The sequence below is a fragment of the Drosophila erecta genome, unplaced genomic scaffold (genome assembly GCF_003286155.1).
Source record: "Drosophila erecta strain 14021-0224.00,06,07 unplaced genomic scaffold, DereRS2 tig00000092-arrow-pilon, whole genome shotgun sequence".
Lineage (NCBI taxonomy): Eukaryota > Metazoa > Arthropoda > Insecta > Diptera > Drosophilidae > Drosophila > Drosophila erecta.
The window spans coordinates 19558126-19577029 of record NW_020825207.1 but is presented as its reverse complement, the minus strand read 5'-3'; the positions used below and the strand labels follow the sequence as shown (position 1 = coordinate 19577029).

The following is an 18904-nucleotide window of genomic DNA, read 5'->3' as shown; positions in this document are numbered from 1 at the left end:
TGCTTTTGCCGTGGCAACAAAACAAAGTCAGCTGTTTTTTAATCACTGTTTGTTTTTCTCGCAAAAATGCTGCGAAATTCATTGTTTGCCAGCGGGTAACTCCAATAATAGACTGCAATAATAGATTACATTACATTTTTGCATTCCAGCAAGTTTAGACATTTGCCAGCAATTGCTATAGTGCGGAATTCGACAAGGAGCAGCAGCACAGCGAAGCCACTGGATGCCGGCACCCAAAAGGAAGTGCTGCACCATGAGAATCACGCCTCAGAGTGGTGGAATCAAAATGGAACCATGGGTGCTCTACATGCCCTGAATATGATTAGGTAAGCTATACAGATTTGATGTCCAATAGGCTTATTGCTTAGACCATTTCTCCTTTCAGGGTTCCCTTCATCAGAGATGGCATCGTTTCGCGCGGCACTGTGAAGCCAGATTACGTAAATACCACCAAGGTGTTGTTGGGTCAAAATATTTTGGAGGTAGGATGTGGCGGAGGATTGCTCACGGAACACTTGGCGCGCCTTGGTGCCCAGGTGACTGGCATAGACCTTGGCGAGAAGTTATTAGAGGCTGCCCGCGAGCACCTCAAATGCTCCAGTCCAGAGTTAACCACCAAAGTGGTGTACAAAATGGAACCCGTGGATCAACATGCCAAGGCCAATTGCGAATGCTATGATGCGGTGATAGTATCTGAAGTATTGGAGCACGTCAACGATAAAGTAGCCCTGCTGGAGGCCAGTGTACGCACCCTAAAGCCTGGAGGATCCATCTTCATCACCACTCTGAACAAAACCCTACCCAGTTGGTTCGGCGGCGTAATCCTTAGCGAGTATGTTCTAAACCTGGTGCCCAAAGGAACGCATCACTGGGACAAAATGATTTCGCCATTGGACGTCCAGCGCATCTTGGATACGAGTAAGTTTATCCAAGGTTTTATAGTCAGGATAGCTCTGGCTATTCTTATACCAACCCCAGTACCCTTTTTTACTTGTTCATCTGTAGTGAACTGTCAGACGGTATTGGTAAACGGAAGCACCTACGACTTTTGGAGCAACACCTGGCGATGGATCAACAACAACCAGATGTGCTACGCCCTGCAGGCGGTGAAACAACCACATCGGGAATACAATTGAAATCGTATTTTTATTTAACTAAGAGCTAAGTCAGTGTGTAACAACTAAGTAGTAAACTAATCGTCATCCGAGCGTGGTTTCTTAAAGTGCTGCCTCTTCTTGGCATGCGGATTCCCACTATCTTCGCCGACCTGCTTCCTTTTAAAGTCCTTTTTGGTGTTAAACTTTTTGCTCATGCTGCCGGTGACCGTGGGCGCCTTGTTGGCATAAAAAGCCTTCACCATGTCTTGGTCGGAGACCTCCTTGGGCTGCTCCGGCCTTGTATTGCCCTGCTTTTCTGCCAGCTCCTGTTCCATGAGAAGTTCCAGCTCCGGATTCATGCCCCGGAAACTGAGGCGTCCGTCTATCAGGCCGGCACATATTGAGTAGCTGGACTCCAACACAAAATTCGAGGTGGAATTGAGCATCTTCTGGTTGATCTCGTGCGAGTACAGTGCCCTACTCTGCTCATCGTCTGCCTCTTTTTCCACTTTAACTTTTGTGCGCTGCATAAACTTCATGTCCAGGACACCCCGCGAAAGTCTCGGCTTTGATTTGGCTGGCATTTTGTTATTTTATTTTCTGATCCCAATAAATTTAACTTTAAACATAGATGCGGAAACCTCTGGCACGTTTAATTTCATTCGAAGTAGAATAACCGAACAAAACAAACTGGCAAGGCCAGTGCTGCAAAACGTCGTTTAGCTTAGTTAGAAAACGTGGCGCGCCCTCGTGCTTATGCGATATTTAAAGTACCTTTGAAAACTAAAACAACCCTTAGTTTTTCCGCTAACTTTTTTAACATAGACTGAGCAGTAACAAATACTTTTAAAGCATTTCTAACTCAGCGTGACCCCTCGACAAACTACCAAAAAAATAACACAATAATATTAATGTTCAACCCCAGTTGAATGGGCAGATGTAGCAGCAGTGCGGAAACATGCTCCAAAAACAATGAAAAATAGCAAAGGATCTATCAAAGGGCTAATGTTTTTAATTTGAAACGCAGTAAAAGTTCTAATTTCATACATAAATATTTCGTGTCTTTGGCGGAGAAAGAAACCGAAATCCTGAAAAGATTTATCAGACAATAAATCTTACAGAATAGCTAACTATTGTGCACCGAAAATATTTTCATACCCATTTTAAGATGAAGTTTGTTTTTAAAAATTATTTTTGAGACTAAGTAGAAAACACTGGATGATCTGCGTGATGGACAACTAAAACACCTTACATACTAAGTGAAATCAGGAATTAAATGCACTGCATATAAAGATAAATCAAATTACAGAAAATAAACAATTTTCCCTGTTTCAAATATAGTGTTGAAATGTGTGCAAACATCGATTAATCGATTTACTATCGTCGTGGCAGAATCGCTTTGCCACACTGCGCAGTGCGCACGAAGAATAGAGGGAGAATGAAAAAAATGACATAAATGGCGGAAAGCAAACCTAGCGCCAACATTCGTATTTTCGTTTAATTTTCGCTCCAAAGTGCAATTAATTTCGGCTTGTTGATCGCTGCATATCGAGTGTAAGCACGCAAAGACTTACCAGGACGGGAATATATCCATCGAGTCGATTGTGGACCATGTATAAGCGCAAAACCTCGAGTATTGTTAAAAGAGACAGCAGCTCCGCAGCGGGCACCTCCTCCTCGGTTATGATGATGAAGGTGGATTCGGCTGAAACTTCGGTCCGGTCGCAGAGTTACGAGTCCACACCCGTTAACATGGACACATCACCAGATCCACCCACGCCAATCAAGTCTCCGTCGCATTCACAATCGCAATCGCAGCCTGGACAACAGCGCTCCGTGGGTTCACTGGTCCTGCTCACACAGAAGTTTGTGGATCTCATGAAGGCCAACGACGGCTCCATCGACCTGAAAGCGGTACTAACACGGTTTAGCATTGAGTACTCATTTTTAATATCGTCTAAATTTCTCCTCCGCAGGCAACCAAAATTTTGGACGTGCAGAAGCGCCGAATATACGATATTACCAATGTTTTGGAGGGCATTGGACTAATAGATAAGGGCAGACACTGCTCCCTAGTGCGCTGGCGGTAAGAGCTCATTTGCATTTTGCAAACTCTTACTAAAAATGTTAATGACAGAAACAAAATGGGTTGGGAGTAGCCCTTCACCACTTAAAATACTCTACAAACAGGTGGAATTTACTTTAATAGTTTTTAAAGTATAATTCCACTTAAATATTTCATCACTAATTATTGAAAATGTGAATATTTTAGCGGAGGGGGCTTCAACAATGCCAAGGACCAGGAGGACTACGACCTGGCACGTAGCCGGACCAATCACCTAAAAATGGTGGAGGATGACCTAGACAGACAACTGGAGTATGCACAGCGCAACCTGCGTTACGTTATGCAGGATCCCTCGAATAGGTCGTATGCTTATGTGACACGTGATGATCTGCTGGACATCTTTGGAGATGATTCCGTATTCACAATACCGAATTATGACGAGGAAGTGGATATCAAGCGAAATCATGTAGGTCTAACTTCCGGCTACATTTTACTTTGTTTTTTAAATCTACGTTTGTACAAACTTTCTGATAATGGTCTATCTTACTTTTTGAAGGGCATTGAACTAGTTTACGTGTTTTCCTATCGGTTTGAACGTAGAGAAATGTACATTTTTCGTATAATAGCTAATTAAAGAAAAACATTATTTTTGCAGTACGAGCTGGCCGTGTCGCTGGATAATGGCAGCACAATCGACATTCGCCTGGTGACAAACCAAGGAAAGAGCACCACAAATCCGCACGATGCGGACGGGTTCTTTGACTATCGACGTCTGGACACACCCTCACCCTCGACGTCGTCGCACTCCAGCGAGGATGGTACCGTTCCAGCATGCACGGGGAACGTGATCACCGACGAGCACGGCTACTCGTGCAATCCCGAGATGAAAGATGAGATGAAACTCTTGGAGAACGAGCTGACAGCGAAAATAATCTTTCAAAATTATCTGTCCGGGCACTCGCTGCGCCGATTTTATCCCGATGATCCCAATCTAGGTTGGTTTTGTGTTCTTGCCATTTTCAGGAAGCTCCTCTTTAACTTAATCCTGTTTATTGTTGCAGAAAACCCACCGCTGGTGCAGCTTAATCCACCGCAGGAAGACTTCAACTTTGCGTTAAAAAGCGACGAAGGTATCTGCGAGCTTTTTGACGTTCAGTGCTCCTAACTGTGGGTCGAGATGAACATCTTAGGACTGTAGCTACACTGCAACTGGCCGCGTGCGTTGTGCAAATATTTAAGATTAGTACAATTTTGACTTTTGATTTCTCTATATTGTCTAGAAATTTTTAATTAGCTTAATACCTTGTAATTCGCCACACTAACAAACCAATAAATTCATAAATGCACATATTGTAGGTTGTGTATTTGTATTAGACTTAACTTGTAAAATGGGGATTATGTGAAGACTTGGTAAATAAAATGGTCTTGGTACAAATATTTTTTTAAGAAATTTATATGCATGTAGCTTTTCCATTTTTTTTTTTTACTTTTACGGCCCAACCGAAACTTTTGTAGATGTGTGGGAACACGCGCAAATAATGTTAGAATAATTAATAAAGAGTCAACTTTGCTAATATAGTTTTTAAAATTGATGAGTCCATTACTAAATGGGCCACACATTTAAATTTGTTTATAAAATGGCAAAAGGCCTTTTGATAGGACTGGTATCTGGTATCTGGTATTTAACTACCGTTGATCACGAGTTCATGGTCACACTGGAAAGAACCGCTAAAGTTAACTTTCACACACATGTCTTAAGAGAAAAAGAAGTATTGTATGGGTGGATTGTGGAAAACTTGGCAAAAATGAGGATGCGCCAAAAACTGGGCTGCTGGCAGCAAATTCTGACCTTGCTGGGAACGAATTCCATGTCAGAGCAGGAATGGAATACAATTTTCAAAGGGTTCCTTGAAAGCTGGCTGAATCCCTACTGTATCCAAATCAGCTGCGTAAGATCTTTGTAAATTTTATCCCAGAACTTCGTGTTTATTTGTTTCTAACCAACAGGATCCCAGCATACCGATAAGACCGGAGTTCTTGGTGAGACCGAGAAAAGTGCTGCAGGGTAACCAGCCAGGATCGATGGCCAAAATTCCAGAGGCCGTTGTTTTCCCAGGACCCACCAATTCTACAACAAAATCTCTGCCGCGTGAAGCTCCAAGTTCCAGCAAGTCCCGTGATACCATAGTAAATTCAACAGATTGTGAGTCTGATAATGGAGAAAGATCTCCAAGTCATTCGAATAAAAGTTCTACGTATAAAAATCCTGGTAATTCCGAATATGCTAAAATCTGGAAACAGGGCAAAAGGCATACGACTGCCAGTTCCTCAAAAGCTCGAATTACCAAGCGCCGAGATTCTAAGCTCTTAAGTATGAAGCAGCGCCCAGATACATTTGCATCTGTCGCCAAAGGTCCAGTACCAAGTGCTAGTGCTCCCAACGGAAATGTTTTCAAGTGCAGAGAGGCATCGCCTCATGCTCCAGACTTCAGTACCATCAAGACGAAAGATTCATGTGCTTCTCCAGATGTTCTTGCCTTATATCTCAAGAATAGTGCGTCCAAACCAACACAACGTCGAAAATCATTTGGTCCCACACAAGATTACGAAGCTTCTTCAAACAAAATAATCAAGCGTCGAAATACGTGTATTCCCACAGATACTCCGCAATATTTAAAACTAAAAACCGGTAAGGGACAAAATTCAGGCGAAAAACCTAATTACAAACAGCAACTCAAGACTCCACCGCCATCCATGCGCGATAACGTGTCCGAGGAATCAAGCGACGAATGCGATGACCAACTGCCGCTTTCAAAATTGCTGGTAAAGATGAAAAGCGATAAACCCCTAGATTTGTCATGCAAGATAAAGTTGACTCCTAAAGATCCATCATTAAAAACTAACTTCACCGTGCAGAGTAAGCAGTCAGCGGAGATGTTAACTATAAAACCAAAAAGTGAGACGACTCGGGCAAAGCCACTGCGAAATTCTGCTCAAAAGCGGTCCAAGCAGTTGAAACAGAGGCTTAAAGTGCCACCGCAGACAACGTTACTTCAGTTGCAGGACAAGCAATCACTCCACGAACAGATCAGTCAGCAGGCCGAAAACTTCTCAAAAGTATCTGGACAGCAGAATCCATCGACATCTCGAGTCCAAAGGAACACACGGCAGAACAAAATGAGGAACAGTGGCGTAAAATCAGTAAGCAGTTATATGGTTTTTACGTTACCTAACAACTTCCTTTTGTTACCGCAGATAAGCGCCAAATCGTTGATGCCAGCCCATATGCCGCAAACAGCGACCAACTTGAAATGCTCAGAAATCGATGGACCCGTTGAGATGGATTTGGCGCAGAAGGTCGATATTAGATACGGGAGTCCAAACTATCGCTACGATGTGTTTTACGAGCACAACTACAATATGTTTCGCGATGAGGACAACTTGCAGAGACCACTAGACTACGCACCAAATAGAATGCATATGGATCAGGCACTGGGTGACGCCATAAAATTATCCGGTCCCGTGGGCGGCGAAGAAGCCAACGTCGAGTTAACACACGATGGCGTGTATGACATACCAATTGAGATATGTCGTGAGGTCGAGGAGATCGATCGCTGTCTGGAGAATTTTAGCAATAATACACCCAGCGAGATCGATTGCCAGCTAGTTCAGAGCAGCGAGTTCTTTGAGAAGCTGACGAGACCATCGACAGTAGAGGTAGATAAATCCGATTTGATAGACATCTTTATGGCAGGAAATGAAGAGCTGGACTACGAGGACGAAGATGACGATGTGCTTTCAATGGCTGCCTCATGGGATGGACTCAATGATGAGATTTTGCCTGAGCTCGAACCGATAGAGAACACGAAAACGGCGGAACAGATACTCCAGCCGGATCCAGAAGAAGTCCCAAAAATGCAAAAGATAAACTCGTTTCGAATTCCAAAACTAAATGCTGAAGATTTGAAGACACAGCCCTCCGTGATGCGTTCCCTCTACGAAATGGAGGAGTTGGAAAAGAACAACAAGGAGTCTGCAAAGCCTGTGCCGCTGTCACTAGTGGATCCCCCATTAGCTGAATCCAATCGCAAGCTACGCGACGAAGCAACTGCTGCCCGACGGGCCAAAGAAACATTGCCAGTATTTGCACCACCATATCGCATAGCACCAGAATCGGCAGTTGCGCTGGTCAGCGCCAACAGCCAAGTACCTCTTCCCACGTCAGCCTTCAACGAAGAAGTTTCTTTTAAAGAAGTTTTCGGATTAAGGTGCATGCAAAGTGTGGACAACAGGTGCATCTCTTTCAATTGTGATCATACGATGAGCAGTTTGGGCGAAGTCCAGAGACGTTTGCTCAGGATGGACGAGGACAACTTGGTGAACATCTACCGACAGACGATACGAAGCTTTACCCTATTCCAGACCTACTACACCTCGTTTGTCGACATCTTCGAATTTCGCCACCTCTGGCAGCATTTGTTAATCATGCTGGCCGACTGCCGCTTGTACAAAAGCATTTCAGCTCCACTACTGGCACACGCCTATGAAGCTCTACATAAGTGCGGCATGCAGAAAGAGGCTGTGAAATGCATTATGGAGCATGTGTGGTTGCCATGCAAGGCGCACAAATATCGCGATTTGATGCTAATGACGCTAAATATTCTGTCCAACGCCAACTGGGAGGATTATTGCGATGAGCTAATAAAACTGGACAAGGATTATAACTTTGAGATACCCCAAAAAAACTTGATCACCATACTCAAATCTTCCGTAGACCGCGCAGATAAATTTTCAAACGCCCTTGATTTGATCACCCTACATCCAAATTCTATTTGTACCAACGAAACCATAATGTCGATTCTAAACACCACATCGAAAGGCTACAGGCAGAATGAAAGTGCGAGCGCAAGCCAGGGGACGCCAGGAGCGGAATCTGGTCCTTCCTTGATTATTGCACCATCCGACGATGTTCAGCCGTGTCCACCATTTAGAAGACACTCCACAGTTCACAATTTTAGACATTCGCCAATAGCCGCCCATAACTCAAATAAAAACAATAGTTTTCATTTTTCAAATGAATATGCGAACAATAAAAACTACCTAGATTAAGCAAATTAAATGAATGGAAAATATCGGTCTCGTTTTGACACTTATAGTAATCTCTTCATTTCCCCTGATAAACACCAGTCTGAATGAAGTTAACAAATGATTATTCCTATATGATTTTTACAAATATTTTGTATTATCGAAACTATCAATAAACTTAAAGTTCAGTACTACTTTCTATTAAAAATCTTGATTACATTATTATAAAAGTAGCACTAATTAAAATCGAGACTTATCTTTTATACAGACTGACCTATCTCTTTTGCTTGCCCTTGCTCCAGTTCTTTTTGCCAAAGCTCTTTCTTCCACCTCCCCCAGGCTTGTGTCCACCACCAACGGCGCCCATCGGTTTCATGCGCTTGCGTGCGCCCGTGAAGTTCTCCGAATCATCATCAAGGGTGTCCCCGCCTCTCTTGTGGCCCTTGCCACCCTTTGTATCTTCCAGATCCTTCAGCTCCAGTTTTGCGGTGCGCTGCGCCTCGGCGACTCGCTCTTGAAGGGCCATCACCTCATCCTCCTCGCACTTATACAGTGGTAGTTGCTTCCCCAACAGATGTTCGATGCGCTGATACAATTCAATGTCGTACTGGCTCACGAGGGTGATGGCTTTGCCGGAGCGACCCGCTCTTGCTGTTCTTCCTACGCGATGGATGTAGTCTTTGCTGTGCGTTGGTATGTCGAAATTTACGACGACATCCACGTGAGGAATGTCCAGGCCGCGGGAGGCCACGTCCGTCGAAATGAGTATTGAGCGATTTTTGGCCTTGAATTTGTTTAAGGCAGCCAGTCGCTTGTTTTGCGACATTTGACCATGCAGCGGAATAGCAGCCAATCCCAACGCACGAAGCATCAATGCTGTCTTAACTGTGTTATTGCAGGTGCTGCAAAATATCATGAAACTGTTGCCTGACAGTTCATTGAGGATATGAACCAAATACACATCCTTGTATTTAACAGGGATGAACAAATATGATTGCTGCAGCTGCTCAACCGTCTGATACTTGTTAGAAACCTCTACCTTTACCGGATCCTTGAGGGAGGCGCGCTGCAGTTTCTTTACCTTCTTGGTCATAGTCGCACTAAACAGAAATGTTCGTCGTTCACGTGGCAATACCTTCAGGATCTTGTCCAGCTCCACCTCAAAATCCATGTTGAGAATGCGATCCGCCTCGTCCATGACCAAGTATTTAATAGCCTTAAGGTTAAAACCTTTCATGTTTTCTAGGTGATCAACCAAGCGACCCGGTGTAGCAATAATAATATGCGGCTTCTTGGCCAATTGAAGGCCCTGAGCTACCATGTCCATGCCGCCGACAACCACGCAGCACTTTATGCCGATCCCGCTACCTGGGAAAACAGATCTACCATGAGTTTGACAGATTTCAATTAAATAATACGATAAATGGGAAGGCTTCTTTTACTCAGAGGTAGTGACGAATAAGAAAATTATAATTTCATATTTTCGTTGATAAACAAAATCAAAACAGGTTTAACATCACTGCGAAGTAAAAGCAAATGAATTATGCGAAAACTTACCAAGGGCCTCAAACTGCTCGCCAATTTGAAAGGCCAGTTCCCTCGTGGGAGTTAGCACGAGGGCAAAATACCGCTGCGGATTCTCGAGAAGGGCGTGTAAAATGGGTAGAGCGAAGGCTCCTGTCTTGCCGGAACCGGTCTCCGCCAGGCCAATCACATCCTTGCCCTGTAGGGCTACCGGAATAGCCTCCCGCTGAATCTTTGAAGGGGCTTTCCACTTTAATTCGTCACATGCTTGACACAAAGTCTCATTGAGACCCTTTGAAGAAATATGGACATTAGAATCAATTTAAGCGTAATTTAGAAGCGAGGCTCATACGAGATCTTTCCAGGTTAGCTTCTGATCATCTGCTGTGTCGTCCTCCGGCTCGGAGCCTTTAGATGGCTCATCTTCGCCACTTTGTGCCGCCTCGTCGTCCTCTTCTTCATAATCGTTATCTGCAATTTCCTCTCCATCTTCCTGCTCCTCTTCCCCACTTAGATCCTCCTCTTCGTCACTGGTTTGCAATTGCGTCTGTTCGTCCTCTGAAGTTTCCGACATTTTGTTACATGAGTTTCAGCAAATATTCTCGATACGGATATTACCAGTTCCAGCACGTGGTCGAAATGAAAGAGTTCGAGACGGTAAAATATGAATAGTTATGGAATCGATAGTATCGATATAATTGCGTCTTTGAAGCACTACAGATTCTATGTTATATATCATTAGTTTCGATAGCTAAAGTGCGCTAATAGCCAATGCACACTGCCGCCTAATAAGGTTTGTATCTCAGTCACACATTCAATTATAGGAATATAATTGATAAAAATAATAATAATAACAAAATGTATCCTTTGTTATCTTTATGGGAGTCCCCTATAGAAAATTTGATGTATCCTTGTTTTCATTTTTGCTATAGAACAATTTTTGTACTTGTGTTAAATGCAATTAACATTAATAACAATTTTAATTTACACCGCACTATCAACACAATTTTTATGACGTCAATATTAGGAGGAATATATAATTCATATTTTCTGCTTATCAATTGTTTCAATTATTTAGCGGCAATAACTAAAACGATGAAGAACGGTCACAACAAAAGGTTGTCGTGATTTCCAACACTTGCTTGCCATAATCACAGAATCAAGCGACGGTCACCCTCCTCCGATTATTAGTGCGAACCTATCGGAGCCTATCGTTCTTCGATATCAGGTCCTATCATATAAAATATTGATTAAATTTACGCAAATACAAAATTTTCTTGTTCCGATGCAAAGTAAGCCCCAAAATTACCATTAAAAGGGGTATATAATAGAACAACTTGTGCGTTGGCAAAGACCATACCAGATCATCACTTATCAGTTAATTCGTGGCTATCCGGTTGACAAGTGAAAACGCCTACTAAAGAGAAACTAAAACCTTTTGAAAGCGAGCAAAGGGGGCAATCAATTTTTAAAACCTTTCCATTGAGATCGCTTAATATTTTTGCAACTGCTTTACAGGTAAACCATAAAAATCCATTGTGAAAATTTGTGGGGGTGGTGGATACTCAATAGGCGATAGACGTAGTAAAGAGAGCGGCGAAGAGTGCGCAGCGAAAGAGCGTGTATTTGATGTGTACTCAAAAGTGGCCGAAGAGAGCGCACTAATACACATACACACGGAAAAAGGACGATAAAGAGGAAGAGCTTTCCCTGGAAACTAGGATAAAGTGTTTGTCCAAAATGAACCCGGCGGTGGATGCGTGGGCGGTGACCCCGAGGGAGCGTTTGAAGTACCAGGAACAGTTTAAGGCACTCCAGCCGCAGGCAGGGTTCGTTACCGGCGCCCAGGCCAAAGGATTCTTTCTACAGTCCCAGCTGCCGCCCCTGATCCTAGGCCAAATCTGGTATGTATATGACGCCCCATGAATCATCTGACGATAAGAGTTTAAATTCTTACTCACATTCTTATCTCCAGGGCTCTGGCGGACACCGATTCCGACGGCAAGATGAACATCAATGAGTTCAGCATAGCCTGCAAGCTTATCAACCTCAAGCTGCGCGGAATGGACGTGCCCAAGGTTCTACCTCCCAGCCTGTTGTCGTCTCTTACAGGCGATGTCCAAAAAACACCCTCGATGACGCCACGTGGCTCCACAAGTTCCATGAGCCCATTGGATCCACTCAAGGGAATGGTTCCGGCAGTCGCCGCAGTTGTTCCTGCTCCCGTTGTAGCTCCTCCGGTGGCTGCGGCTGCTGTCATCTCACCACCCGGAGTCTCAGTGCCGCCGGGGCCCACACCCCCCTCCAGCAATCCACCTAGTCGCCACATGTCCATTTCGGAGCGGGCGCCCTCTATCGAGTCTGTGTAAGCATCATCTGTGATTAAATATTAATGTAGCAATGAAGACATCATTTCATTTTAGAATTGAATAACTAATTGCCTAGTTATTGAAATATCTGTAAAATCAAATGTATAATATTGTATCTGTTCTTAACTCCTCAATCATCTTCTACTCTTTTAGCAACCAAGGCGAATGGGCCGTTCCAGCTGCCCAGAAGCGCAAATACACTCAGGTGTTCAATGCCAATGATCGCACCCGATCTGGTTATTTAACTGGATCCCAGGCACGCGGCGTTCTCGTACAGAGCAAGCTACCCCAGGTCACGCTGGCCCAAATCTGGACGCTGTCCGACATCGACGGCGATGGACGGCTGAACTGCGACGAGTTTATTCTTGCCATGTTTCTGTGCGAGAAGGCCATGGCTGGTGAGAAAATCCCGGTTACCTTGCCCCAAGACTGGGTGCCGCCGAACTTGCGCAAGATAAAATCGCGCCCGGGATCGGTATCTGGGGTGGTGTCCCGTCCTGGCTCACAACCGGCCTCCCGGCACGCATCTGTGTCGTCCCAGGGCGGAGTGGGAGCCGTGGATGCTGACCCAACAGCCGGACTACCTGGACAAAGTAAGTGCTTAATTAACTCCCTTGTCAAACATTTTGTGTATAGTCCATTTATAAACACTTGTGATTTCGCGTTCCCCAGCTTCCTTCGAAGACAAGCGCAAGGAAAACTATGTTAAGGGTCAAGCAGAGCTGGATCGTAGGCGCAAAATCATGGAGGATCAGCAGCGCAAGGAGCGAGAAGAAAGAGAGCGAAAGGAGCGTGAAGAGGCTGATAAGCGTGAAAAGGCTCGCTTGGAAGCCGAGCGTAAGCAGCAGGAGGAACTAGAGCGACAGCTCCAACGCCAGCGAGAAATTGAGATGGAGAAGGAGGAGCAGCGCAAGCGGGAACTGGAGGCTAAGGAGGCAGCTAGAAAGTGAGGACATTAATCTTGCTTTGAGCGACAATAAATTCATACATTTTCTATCGCATCAGGGAGTTGGAGAAGCAGCGCCAGCAGGAATGGGAGCAGGCTAGAATTGCCGAAATGAACGCACAGAAGGAGAGGGAACAAGAGCGTGTTCTCAAACAGAAAGCACACAACACCCAGCTTAATGTGGAGCTGAGCACACTGAACGAAAAAGTAATGTTTTTTGAGTATAACCTGCTTGACTGGTTGATCTAACTAACGCGCCTTTATTACAGATCAAGGAACTTTCGCAGAGGATTTGCGACACTCGCGCTGGCGTGACAAACGTAAAGACCGTAATCGACGGGATGCGCACCCAGCGCGACACATCCATGTCCGAAATGTCGCAGCTGAAAGCGCGCATCAAAGAGCAGAACGCCAAGCTGCTTCAGCTCACCCAGGAGCGGGCGAAGTGGGATGCCAAGAGCAAGGCCACCGGCGCTGCCTTGGGAGGGGAGAATGCGCAGCAGGAGCAACTGAATGCAGCATTTGCCCACAAGCAGGTGAGCTTTGGCATATTCGAAAAGTATTAGTATTTTCTTTACACATGTATTTCTTTTTCTACAGTTGATTATTAACCAAATAAAGGACAAAGTCGAGAATATTAGTAAAGAGATTGAGTCAAAGAAGGAGGACATCAACACTAATGATGAACAGATGTCTGAGCTCAAGGCCGAGCTTTCCGCTCTAATCACAAAGTGCGAAGACCTGTACAAGGAATACGATGTGCAGCGCACCTCAGTGCTGGAATTGAAGTACAATCGAAAGAACGAGACTAGCGTAACATCTGCCTGGGACACAAACACTTCCAGTGCTTGGGGGGAGACGGGTACGACTGCCAGCGATCCTTATGCAGTGGTGAGCAATGACATCTCTGCAGTGGCAGCTTCAGCTGCGGACTTAGGTGGACCGGCCCCAGAGGGATTCGTGAAATATCAAGCAGTATACGAGTTCAACGCTCGCAACGCCGAAGAGATTACTTTCGTGCCTGGTGACATTATCCTGGTGCCATTGGAGCAGAACGCTGAGCCGGGATGGTTGGCTGGCGAGATAAATGGCCACACCGGCTGGTTCCCTGAATCCTATGTGGAGAAACTAGAAGTCGGTGAAGTTGCTCCTGTCGCCGCTGTCGAGCCGCCGGTTGATGCTCAAGTGGCCACCGTGGCTGACACCTACAATGACAATATCAATACCAGCTCGGTTCCGGCAGCTTCCGTAGATCCGACTGCCGCCGGCGATGTCGAGTATTACATAGCCGCATATCCTTATGAGTCCGCCGAGGAGGGCGATTTGAGCTTTAGTGCTGGTGAGATGGTAATGGTCATTAAGAAGGAGGGTGAGTGGTGGACAGGTACCATTGGTAGTCGCACGGGCATGTTCCCCTCAAACTATGTCCAGAAGGCGGATGTGGGCACAGCAAGCACAGCCGCTGCGGAACCGGTAGAATCTCTGGATCAGGTAAGTCGATAGCTAGTCTATAATGTAGTTTAGTGTGGAGCCATTTGTTTTTAAATTGATTGGAACTAGAAACAAGAGTACAATTTCCATAATATTAAAAAACGTGACCGGCATAATTTATATTATTTATGTTAATAACGGAAAACTGTATTTGGTTCCCAAATTGGGATTTGGAATTGCTAAATTTTTAGTCAGACCCACACTTTATCTTACTTGTTAAGAGTTCACAACCCCAAAGTCCAGAGTCGTGTCTAACCGTTGCCCTCATGTCCATCTACTAATCCAATGCTTTTCATGTGCTGTGCTTTTTGCCACCGTTGTTACACTTGCACTGACCCAGGAGACGACGCTAAACGGCAACGCTGCCTACACCGCTGCTCCCGTGGAGGTACAGGAGCAGCTTTACCAGCCGCTGCCTGTTCAGGAGCCCAGCGAGCAGCCGATCTCAAGCCCAGGCGTTGGCGCTGAGGAGGCGCACGAAGACCTCGACACTGAAGTTTCCCAGATCAATACACAGTCCAAAACACAAAGCAGCGAGCCTGCCGAGAGCTACAGCCGACCCATGTCACGCACCTCTTCCATGACACCCGTAAATAGTTGACACAGCCCGTTACCACTTCATTTATAGTTTCATTTCATTAACCCACATCTTTTTCGTAATAATCTTGCAGGGAATGCGGGCCAAGCGGTCTGAGATTGCACAAGTAATCGCACCCTATGAGGCCACCAGCACAGAACAGCTTTCGCTGACGAGAGGCCAGTTGATAATGATCCGCAAGAAGACGGACTCCGGCTGGTGGGAAGGTGAGCTGCAGGCAAAGGGCCGCCGGCGACAGATCGGATGGTTCCCGGCCACATATGTAAAGGTCCTCCAAGGCGGGCGCAACAGCGGACGGAATACTCCAGTTTCCGGTAGCCGTATCGAGATGACTGAGCAGATCTTGGGTTGGTTTTGGAATATTCGTAATATGTGTTAAATACATTAATTTATCTATATCGTTTTCTGTCCATACAGACAAGGTCATTGCTCTCTATCCGTACAAAGCACAAAATGATGATGAGCTGTCGTTTGATAAAGACGATATCATTAGCGTTCTGGGTCGGGATGAGCCGGAGTGGTGGCGTGGCGAGCTGAATGGCCTTTCCGGCCTCTTCCCCAGCAACTATGTGGGACCCTTCGTGACGTCCGGTAAGCCAGCGAAAGCTAATGGCACCACGAAGCAGTGAATCTCACCTGCCGAACCAGCTCTCTGCATAGCTCAGCTCTCTAGTTACTACATTCCGTAGACTTATTGCTTTATTTTTACCATTATTTTCGAATTATCAATGCCAATATGTTCTCGCCTTTCGGTTTTGAAACCCCCTCTATAGTGTTTATTTGTTGCAATATTTCCAGATGTATTTAATTGTTAATTGTGATTATTTAGTTTTTAGATTTACTCCTAAGTTTATCCCTAGCGACCTCTCTTTTTCGTTTAGCTAATTTCTAGTGTCCATTCATTTATATATTTATTCAGTCTGCCTAATTATATTTTGTATTTCATTATTTGTATTTTGTACATAAATTAAAAGAATTAAATGCAATTTCGATCTTAATTGCCAACAGGAAACGTATAACGAGCCTTCGGTTTTGGCCTCTAAGCGGCATCAGGCACTTGCTTACAAAAAATACCGATAAAAAATCTACATGATCCCTTGGGAATTGGGTTAACTTAAGATCAGCAGCAGCATCAATATCCTCCGTAGCTACCTAGCCGGAATTCGTACAGTATTCTAGAAAGCCTATAAATTGGCTTCTTTCATTGTTCAACCTGAAAGTTTATTCATGTTTATCCTATTCGGAGTAAAATTCCCTTAAATTGATAGAATTAATAACCAGATCTCCTCTGAAATCATTTATAGAATCAAACACTGCTCTCATGTTCGTAACAAATCAAACGAAAGATACAACCGAATTCTAGTAAGTCACATTTTAAAGGGTTTATATAATAATCTGCATATGGAAACTACAATATACATAAGGATATCAAATGACACTTGAAATTTCGTTGTATGTAGATGTGTTTATCGATCAAATCCAGAATATTCAGAAGTTTTTTTCCCCAAATGCTACCACAAATACGCAAATAGTATCTATAACAATGGTTTTCTGTGTTTTCCAATAATATCCGTATGTAATTGTATATACTTAAAGTATTAAAACCAAAAGTGGGAGTATACATTATTGTTAACTAAATATTAAGCATATGACCATTTACTTATATCTTTAAAAAGACATCAAGATTAATGGAAAAAGCGGGACATATATTTGTAATGGCTTAACTTCAGTTTAAACTTTAAAATAACATACTTGATTTAATGAATAAGTTAAGCGCTTGTCTCAACTGCCATAACTGTATTAATTTAACGAGTATTGTCTCTTGGTGAATGTTAAATTTGTTTGCAATGTTAAAATTAAGTATGTACAAAATCCACACATAGTTCTTTCGACCCGATTGGATTGATAGTCGGATATTATAGAGAGCCACGTTATGCTGTTCGAATCATTCTATGCTAGTTACATTTAGTCTATTTAACAAATCACACACATGTATCTACACTATCTCGTACATATGAAGAAACACTGTCGAATGCCTTTCAAAAATGATAACCAAACAGTCACCTTACATGGACTAACTTAATCGTAACTTGTTATTGCATACCACGACTACATATGCGTCTATAACTATATTAAATTAAACCAAAGTAAAGAATCGTTATGAGCCCCGCACGGTTGCGATCAGTTGGTGCTATAATCCCAACCGATCGGCGGCTGGGTGGGGAAATTCTAAAAGCATAAACACATATTTATGTAGCAAATGTTGGGTTGTTTAATTCCACATATAAATGTACTAATAACTTTGAATGAGCCACAAAAGAAGCATATTCATAATATATTCAGAAGATACTACAAATTCTTTAGAAAAAACAAAGCAAAGTGTTAATTGAGATATCCGTACATTCCGCGTCCCGCATATACACTCCTGCATACATATAATGCTCATACATATACATGTAAGCGTACTTGTTTAATCGTTACAAAAGTTTGTTATTGTAAACAATGCTTAAGCGTAATTACCGACGAGGCGCAATCCCGATCAAATGCATTAGCACACTCACCTACACTAGGAATCACTTTAAACGCGAAATGGTGACCATCGATATATTTACCTATATACAAGCTGAGCTGTGGAGAACTTGCAGAAATCTTCTGCACACACACAATGCATTCGAGTAAATATAAAGTGAATTCTTCTAGAAAAGCAAAACCAAAAAATACTATAAAACATATTAAAATATATCAGTTTCAAAGATAGACAAAAATAAAATGCGAAGAGCAAAAATATTAAATTAAATTATGAAAATAACAAAGTACACATATTTGGTGCAATAAATGTATAAAAGAAATTCAAACAAAATTCTTGCGTTTTTATATTCGTTACTCGTAAAGTTTACTATACTCGTTTACTATACCCTTTAAAGAGTATGTAACAAGTTAAAAAAGGAGTTTCCGACTTGTAAAAGGGCGTATATTCAGGATCTCTAGTGCAGTCCATACGACCATGTCCGTCTATCCGTCCAACTGTCGAGGTCTCGGGACCTATTGAAGCTACAATAAGATTAGGAATGTAGATTCAAGTAGATTCAAGGTCCAAAACGTTGAATTAATTGAATACTGCATGCGGCAGCATTCGACTTCTGCCTGCTACAGCATTATGCACATCTCCATCTCTCTTGCATATCCTAGCTGAGTAAGGGGTATGTAATAGTCGTGGCATTCGACCATACGTCCTCTTGCTATAGTAAATGAGTACATTGAATTCGTTGATTCTGCAATTGCGAACTTAATGGTCTGTAACCCGACTAATGCATTCTAAGGATTGTTCATAATATTCGTGCCTGTTCCCCCACAGAGATCAAGCCAGAGCCAGATCAAGGTGCCGGTGACAGAAGCTCCAAAGGAATCCAGCGCTTATGGCAACAGTGGCGCGGATGTAATACCGACCAGGGTGATCCGAACGAAGATGTAGCCAACAATAAGCTGCGAGGCACTATTCAAGCTGTGCACATAACCAGGCGGCGGGATGGCCATCTTATGGGATGTGCCTATGTCCGGTTTGAGTGCGATGAGCTGCTGGCGAAGTCCATGCTTCAGGGAAATGGGAATCGATTGGTTGGCAAATCAGTGGTGGTCGACTGGAAGCCAGAAACGCCGAAAAAACGATTTGGTCAGTGGTGTTGCTGGTGAAACAAAAAACATCCACACAAACTCTATAGGTGCTAAGTT

General features: G+C 43.7%; 6 protein-coding genes across 12 annotated transcripts; 4 read left to right on the top strand and 2 right to left on the bottom strand.

Annotated features, from left to right (window-relative positions):
* Window positions 1-5: 5 nt before the first annotated feature.
* On the top strand, window positions 6-1208 carry LOC6548784 (ubiquinone biosynthesis O-methyltransferase, mitochondrial). 2 transcript variants are annotated; one of them, XM_001974027.3, is made up of 4 exons: window positions 6-95; window positions 150-326; window positions 386-918; window positions 1006-1208. In XM_001974027.3, exons 1-4 carry the CDS (start codon window positions 67-69, stop codon window positions 1134-1136), a joined length of 870 nt encoding a protein of 289 aa, XP_001974063.1. In that variant the 5' UTR covers window positions 6-66; the 3' UTR covers window positions 1137-1208. The 2 variants fall into 2 exon arrangements, with proteins under 2 accessions (XP_001974063.1, XP_015012017.1); XM_015156531.2 differs by having other exon boundaries at window positions 386-1208.
* Window positions 1128-2214, bottom strand: LOC6548785 (M-phase phosphoprotein 6). The gene has a single exon (XM_001974028.3). The coding sequence runs from the start codon at window positions 1679-1681 to the stop codon at window positions 1193-1195; it is 489 nt and encodes a 162-aa protein (XP_001974064.1). The 5' UTR covers window positions 1682-2214; the 3' UTR covers window positions 1128-1192.
* A 146-nt stretch (window positions 2215-2360) lies between these two features.
* LOC6548786 (transcription factor E2F2) lies at window positions 2361-4517 on the top strand. Its single transcript, XM_001974029.3, has 5 exons — window positions 2361-3011; window positions 3074-3183; window positions 3370-3628; window positions 3818-4157; window positions 4224-4517. The coding sequence occupies exons 1-5, from the start codon at window positions 2709-2711 to the stop codon at window positions 4325-4327; spliced, it is 1116 nt and encodes a 371-aa protein (XP_001974065.1). The 5' UTR covers window positions 2361-2708; the 3' UTR covers window positions 4328-4517.
* A 345-nt stretch (window positions 4518-4862) lies between these two features.
* Window positions 4863-8359, top strand: LOC6548787 (protein deadlock). The gene is made up of 4 exons (XM_026980622.1): window positions 4863-5111; window positions 5170-6363; window positions 6418-6449; window positions 6612-8359. Exons 1-4 carry the CDS (start codon window positions 4869-4871, stop codon window positions 8269-8271), a joined length of 3129 nt encoding a protein of 1042 aa, XP_026836423.1. The 5' UTR covers window positions 4863-4868; the 3' UTR covers window positions 8272-8359.
* Window positions 8360-8378: 19 nt separating this feature from the next.
* Window positions 8379-10525, bottom strand: LOC6548788 (probable ATP-dependent RNA helicase DDX47). 2 transcript variants are annotated; one of them, XM_026980621.1, is made up of 4 exons: window positions 10390-10525; window positions 10124-10329; window positions 9805-10063; window positions 8379-9615 (listed from the first exon to the last, which is right to left on the bottom strand). In XM_026980621.1, the coding sequence occupies exons 1-4, from the start codon at window positions 10508-10510 to the stop codon at window positions 8522-8524; spliced, it is 1680 nt and encodes a 559-aa protein (XP_026836422.1). In that variant the 5' UTR covers window positions 10511-10525; the 3' UTR covers window positions 8379-8521. The 2 variants fall into 2 exon arrangements, with proteins under 2 accessions (XP_026836422.1, XP_001974067.1); XM_001974031.3 differs by having other exon boundaries at window positions 10124-10477.
* A 371-nt stretch (window positions 10526-10896) lies between these two features.
* Window positions 10897-18901, top strand: LOC6548697 (intersectin-2). Of its 5 annotated transcripts, XM_001974032.3 has the most exons (12): window positions 10897-11063; window positions 11290-11675; window positions 11747-12136; window positions 12294-12733; window positions 12813-13086; window positions 13146-13293; window positions 13356-13622; window positions 13687-14577; window positions 14918-15166; window positions 15249-15522; window positions 15593-15766; window positions 16184-18008. In XM_001974032.3, the coding sequence occupies exons 2-12, from the start codon at window positions 11512-11514 to the stop codon at window positions 16192-16194; spliced, it is 3282 nt and encodes a 1093-aa protein (XP_001974068.2). In that variant the 5' UTR covers window positions 10897-11063; window positions 11290-11511; the 3' UTR covers window positions 16195-18008. The 5 variants fall into 5 exon arrangements, with proteins under 5 accessions (XP_001974068.2, XP_026837071.1, XP_015012019.1 ...); XM_026981270.1 differs by lacking the exon at window positions 16184-18008 and adding an exon at window positions 18531-18901 and having other exon boundaries at window positions 10897-11675; XM_015156533.2 differs by lacking the exon at window positions 14918-15166.
* Window positions 18902-18904: the final 3 nt, after the last annotated feature.

Coding starts and splice junctions, on each gene's coding strand:
- LOC6548784 (XM_015156531.2), top strand. CDS start 67: ATGCTGCGAAATTCATTGTTTGCCAGCGG. Junction 96..149: donor AATTCATTGTTTGCCAGCGG/GTAACTCCAATA, acceptor TTTGCATTCCAG/CAAGTTTAGACATTTGCCAG. Junction 327..385: donor CATGCCCTGAATATGATTAG/GTAAGCTATACA, acceptor TTCTCCTTTCAG/GGTTCCCTTCATCAGAGATG.
- LOC6548785 (XM_001974028.3), bottom strand. CDS start 1,681: ATGCCAGCCAAATCAAAGCCGAGACTTTCGCGGGGTGTCCTGGACATG.
- LOC6548786 (XM_001974029.3), top strand. CDS start 2,709: ATGTATAAGCGCAAAACCTCGAGTATTGTTAAAAGAGACAGCAGCTCC. Junction 3,184..3,369: donor TGCTCCCTAGTGCGCTGGCG/GTAAGAGCTCAT, acceptor TGAATATTTTAG/CGGAGGGGGCTTCAACAATG. Junction 3,629..3,817: donor TGGATATCAAGCGAAATCAT/GTAGGTCTAACT, acceptor TTATTTTTGCAG/TACGAGCTGGCCGTGTCGCT.
- LOC6548787 (XM_026980622.1), top strand. CDS start 4,869: ATGGTCACACTGGAAAGAACCGCTAAAGTTAACTTTCACACACATGTC. Junction 5,112..5,169: donor ACTGTATCCAAATCAGCTGC/GTAAGATCTTTG, acceptor TCTAACCAACAG/GATCCCAGCATACCGATAAG. Junction 6,364..6,417: donor GGAACAGTGGCGTAAAATCA/GTAAGCAGTTAT, acceptor TTGTTACCGCAG/ATAAGCGCCAAATCGTTGAT.
- LOC6548788 (XM_026980621.1), bottom strand. CDS start 10,510: ATGATATATAACATAGAATCTGTAGTGCTTCAAAGACGCAATTATATC. Junction 10,330..10,389: donor TCGACCACGTGCTGGAACTG/GTAATATCCGTA, acceptor CGGAAACTTCAG/AGGACGAACAGACGCAATTG. Junction 10,064..10,123: donor AGCTAACCTGGAAAGATCTC/GTATGAGCCTCG, acceptor ATTTCTTCAAAG/GGTCTCAATGAGACTTTGTG.
- LOC6548697 (XM_026981270.1), top strand. CDS start 11,512: ATGAACCCGGCGGTGGATGCGTGGGCGGTGACCCCGAGGGAGCGTTTG. Junction 14,578..14,917: donor CGGTAGAATCTCTGGATCAG/GTAAGTCGATAG, acceptor GCACTGACCCAG/GAGACGACGCTAAACGGCAA. Junction 15,523..15,592: donor GATGACTGAGCAGATCTTGG/GTTGGTTTTGGA, acceptor CTGTCCATACAG/ACAAGGTCATTGCTCTCTAT.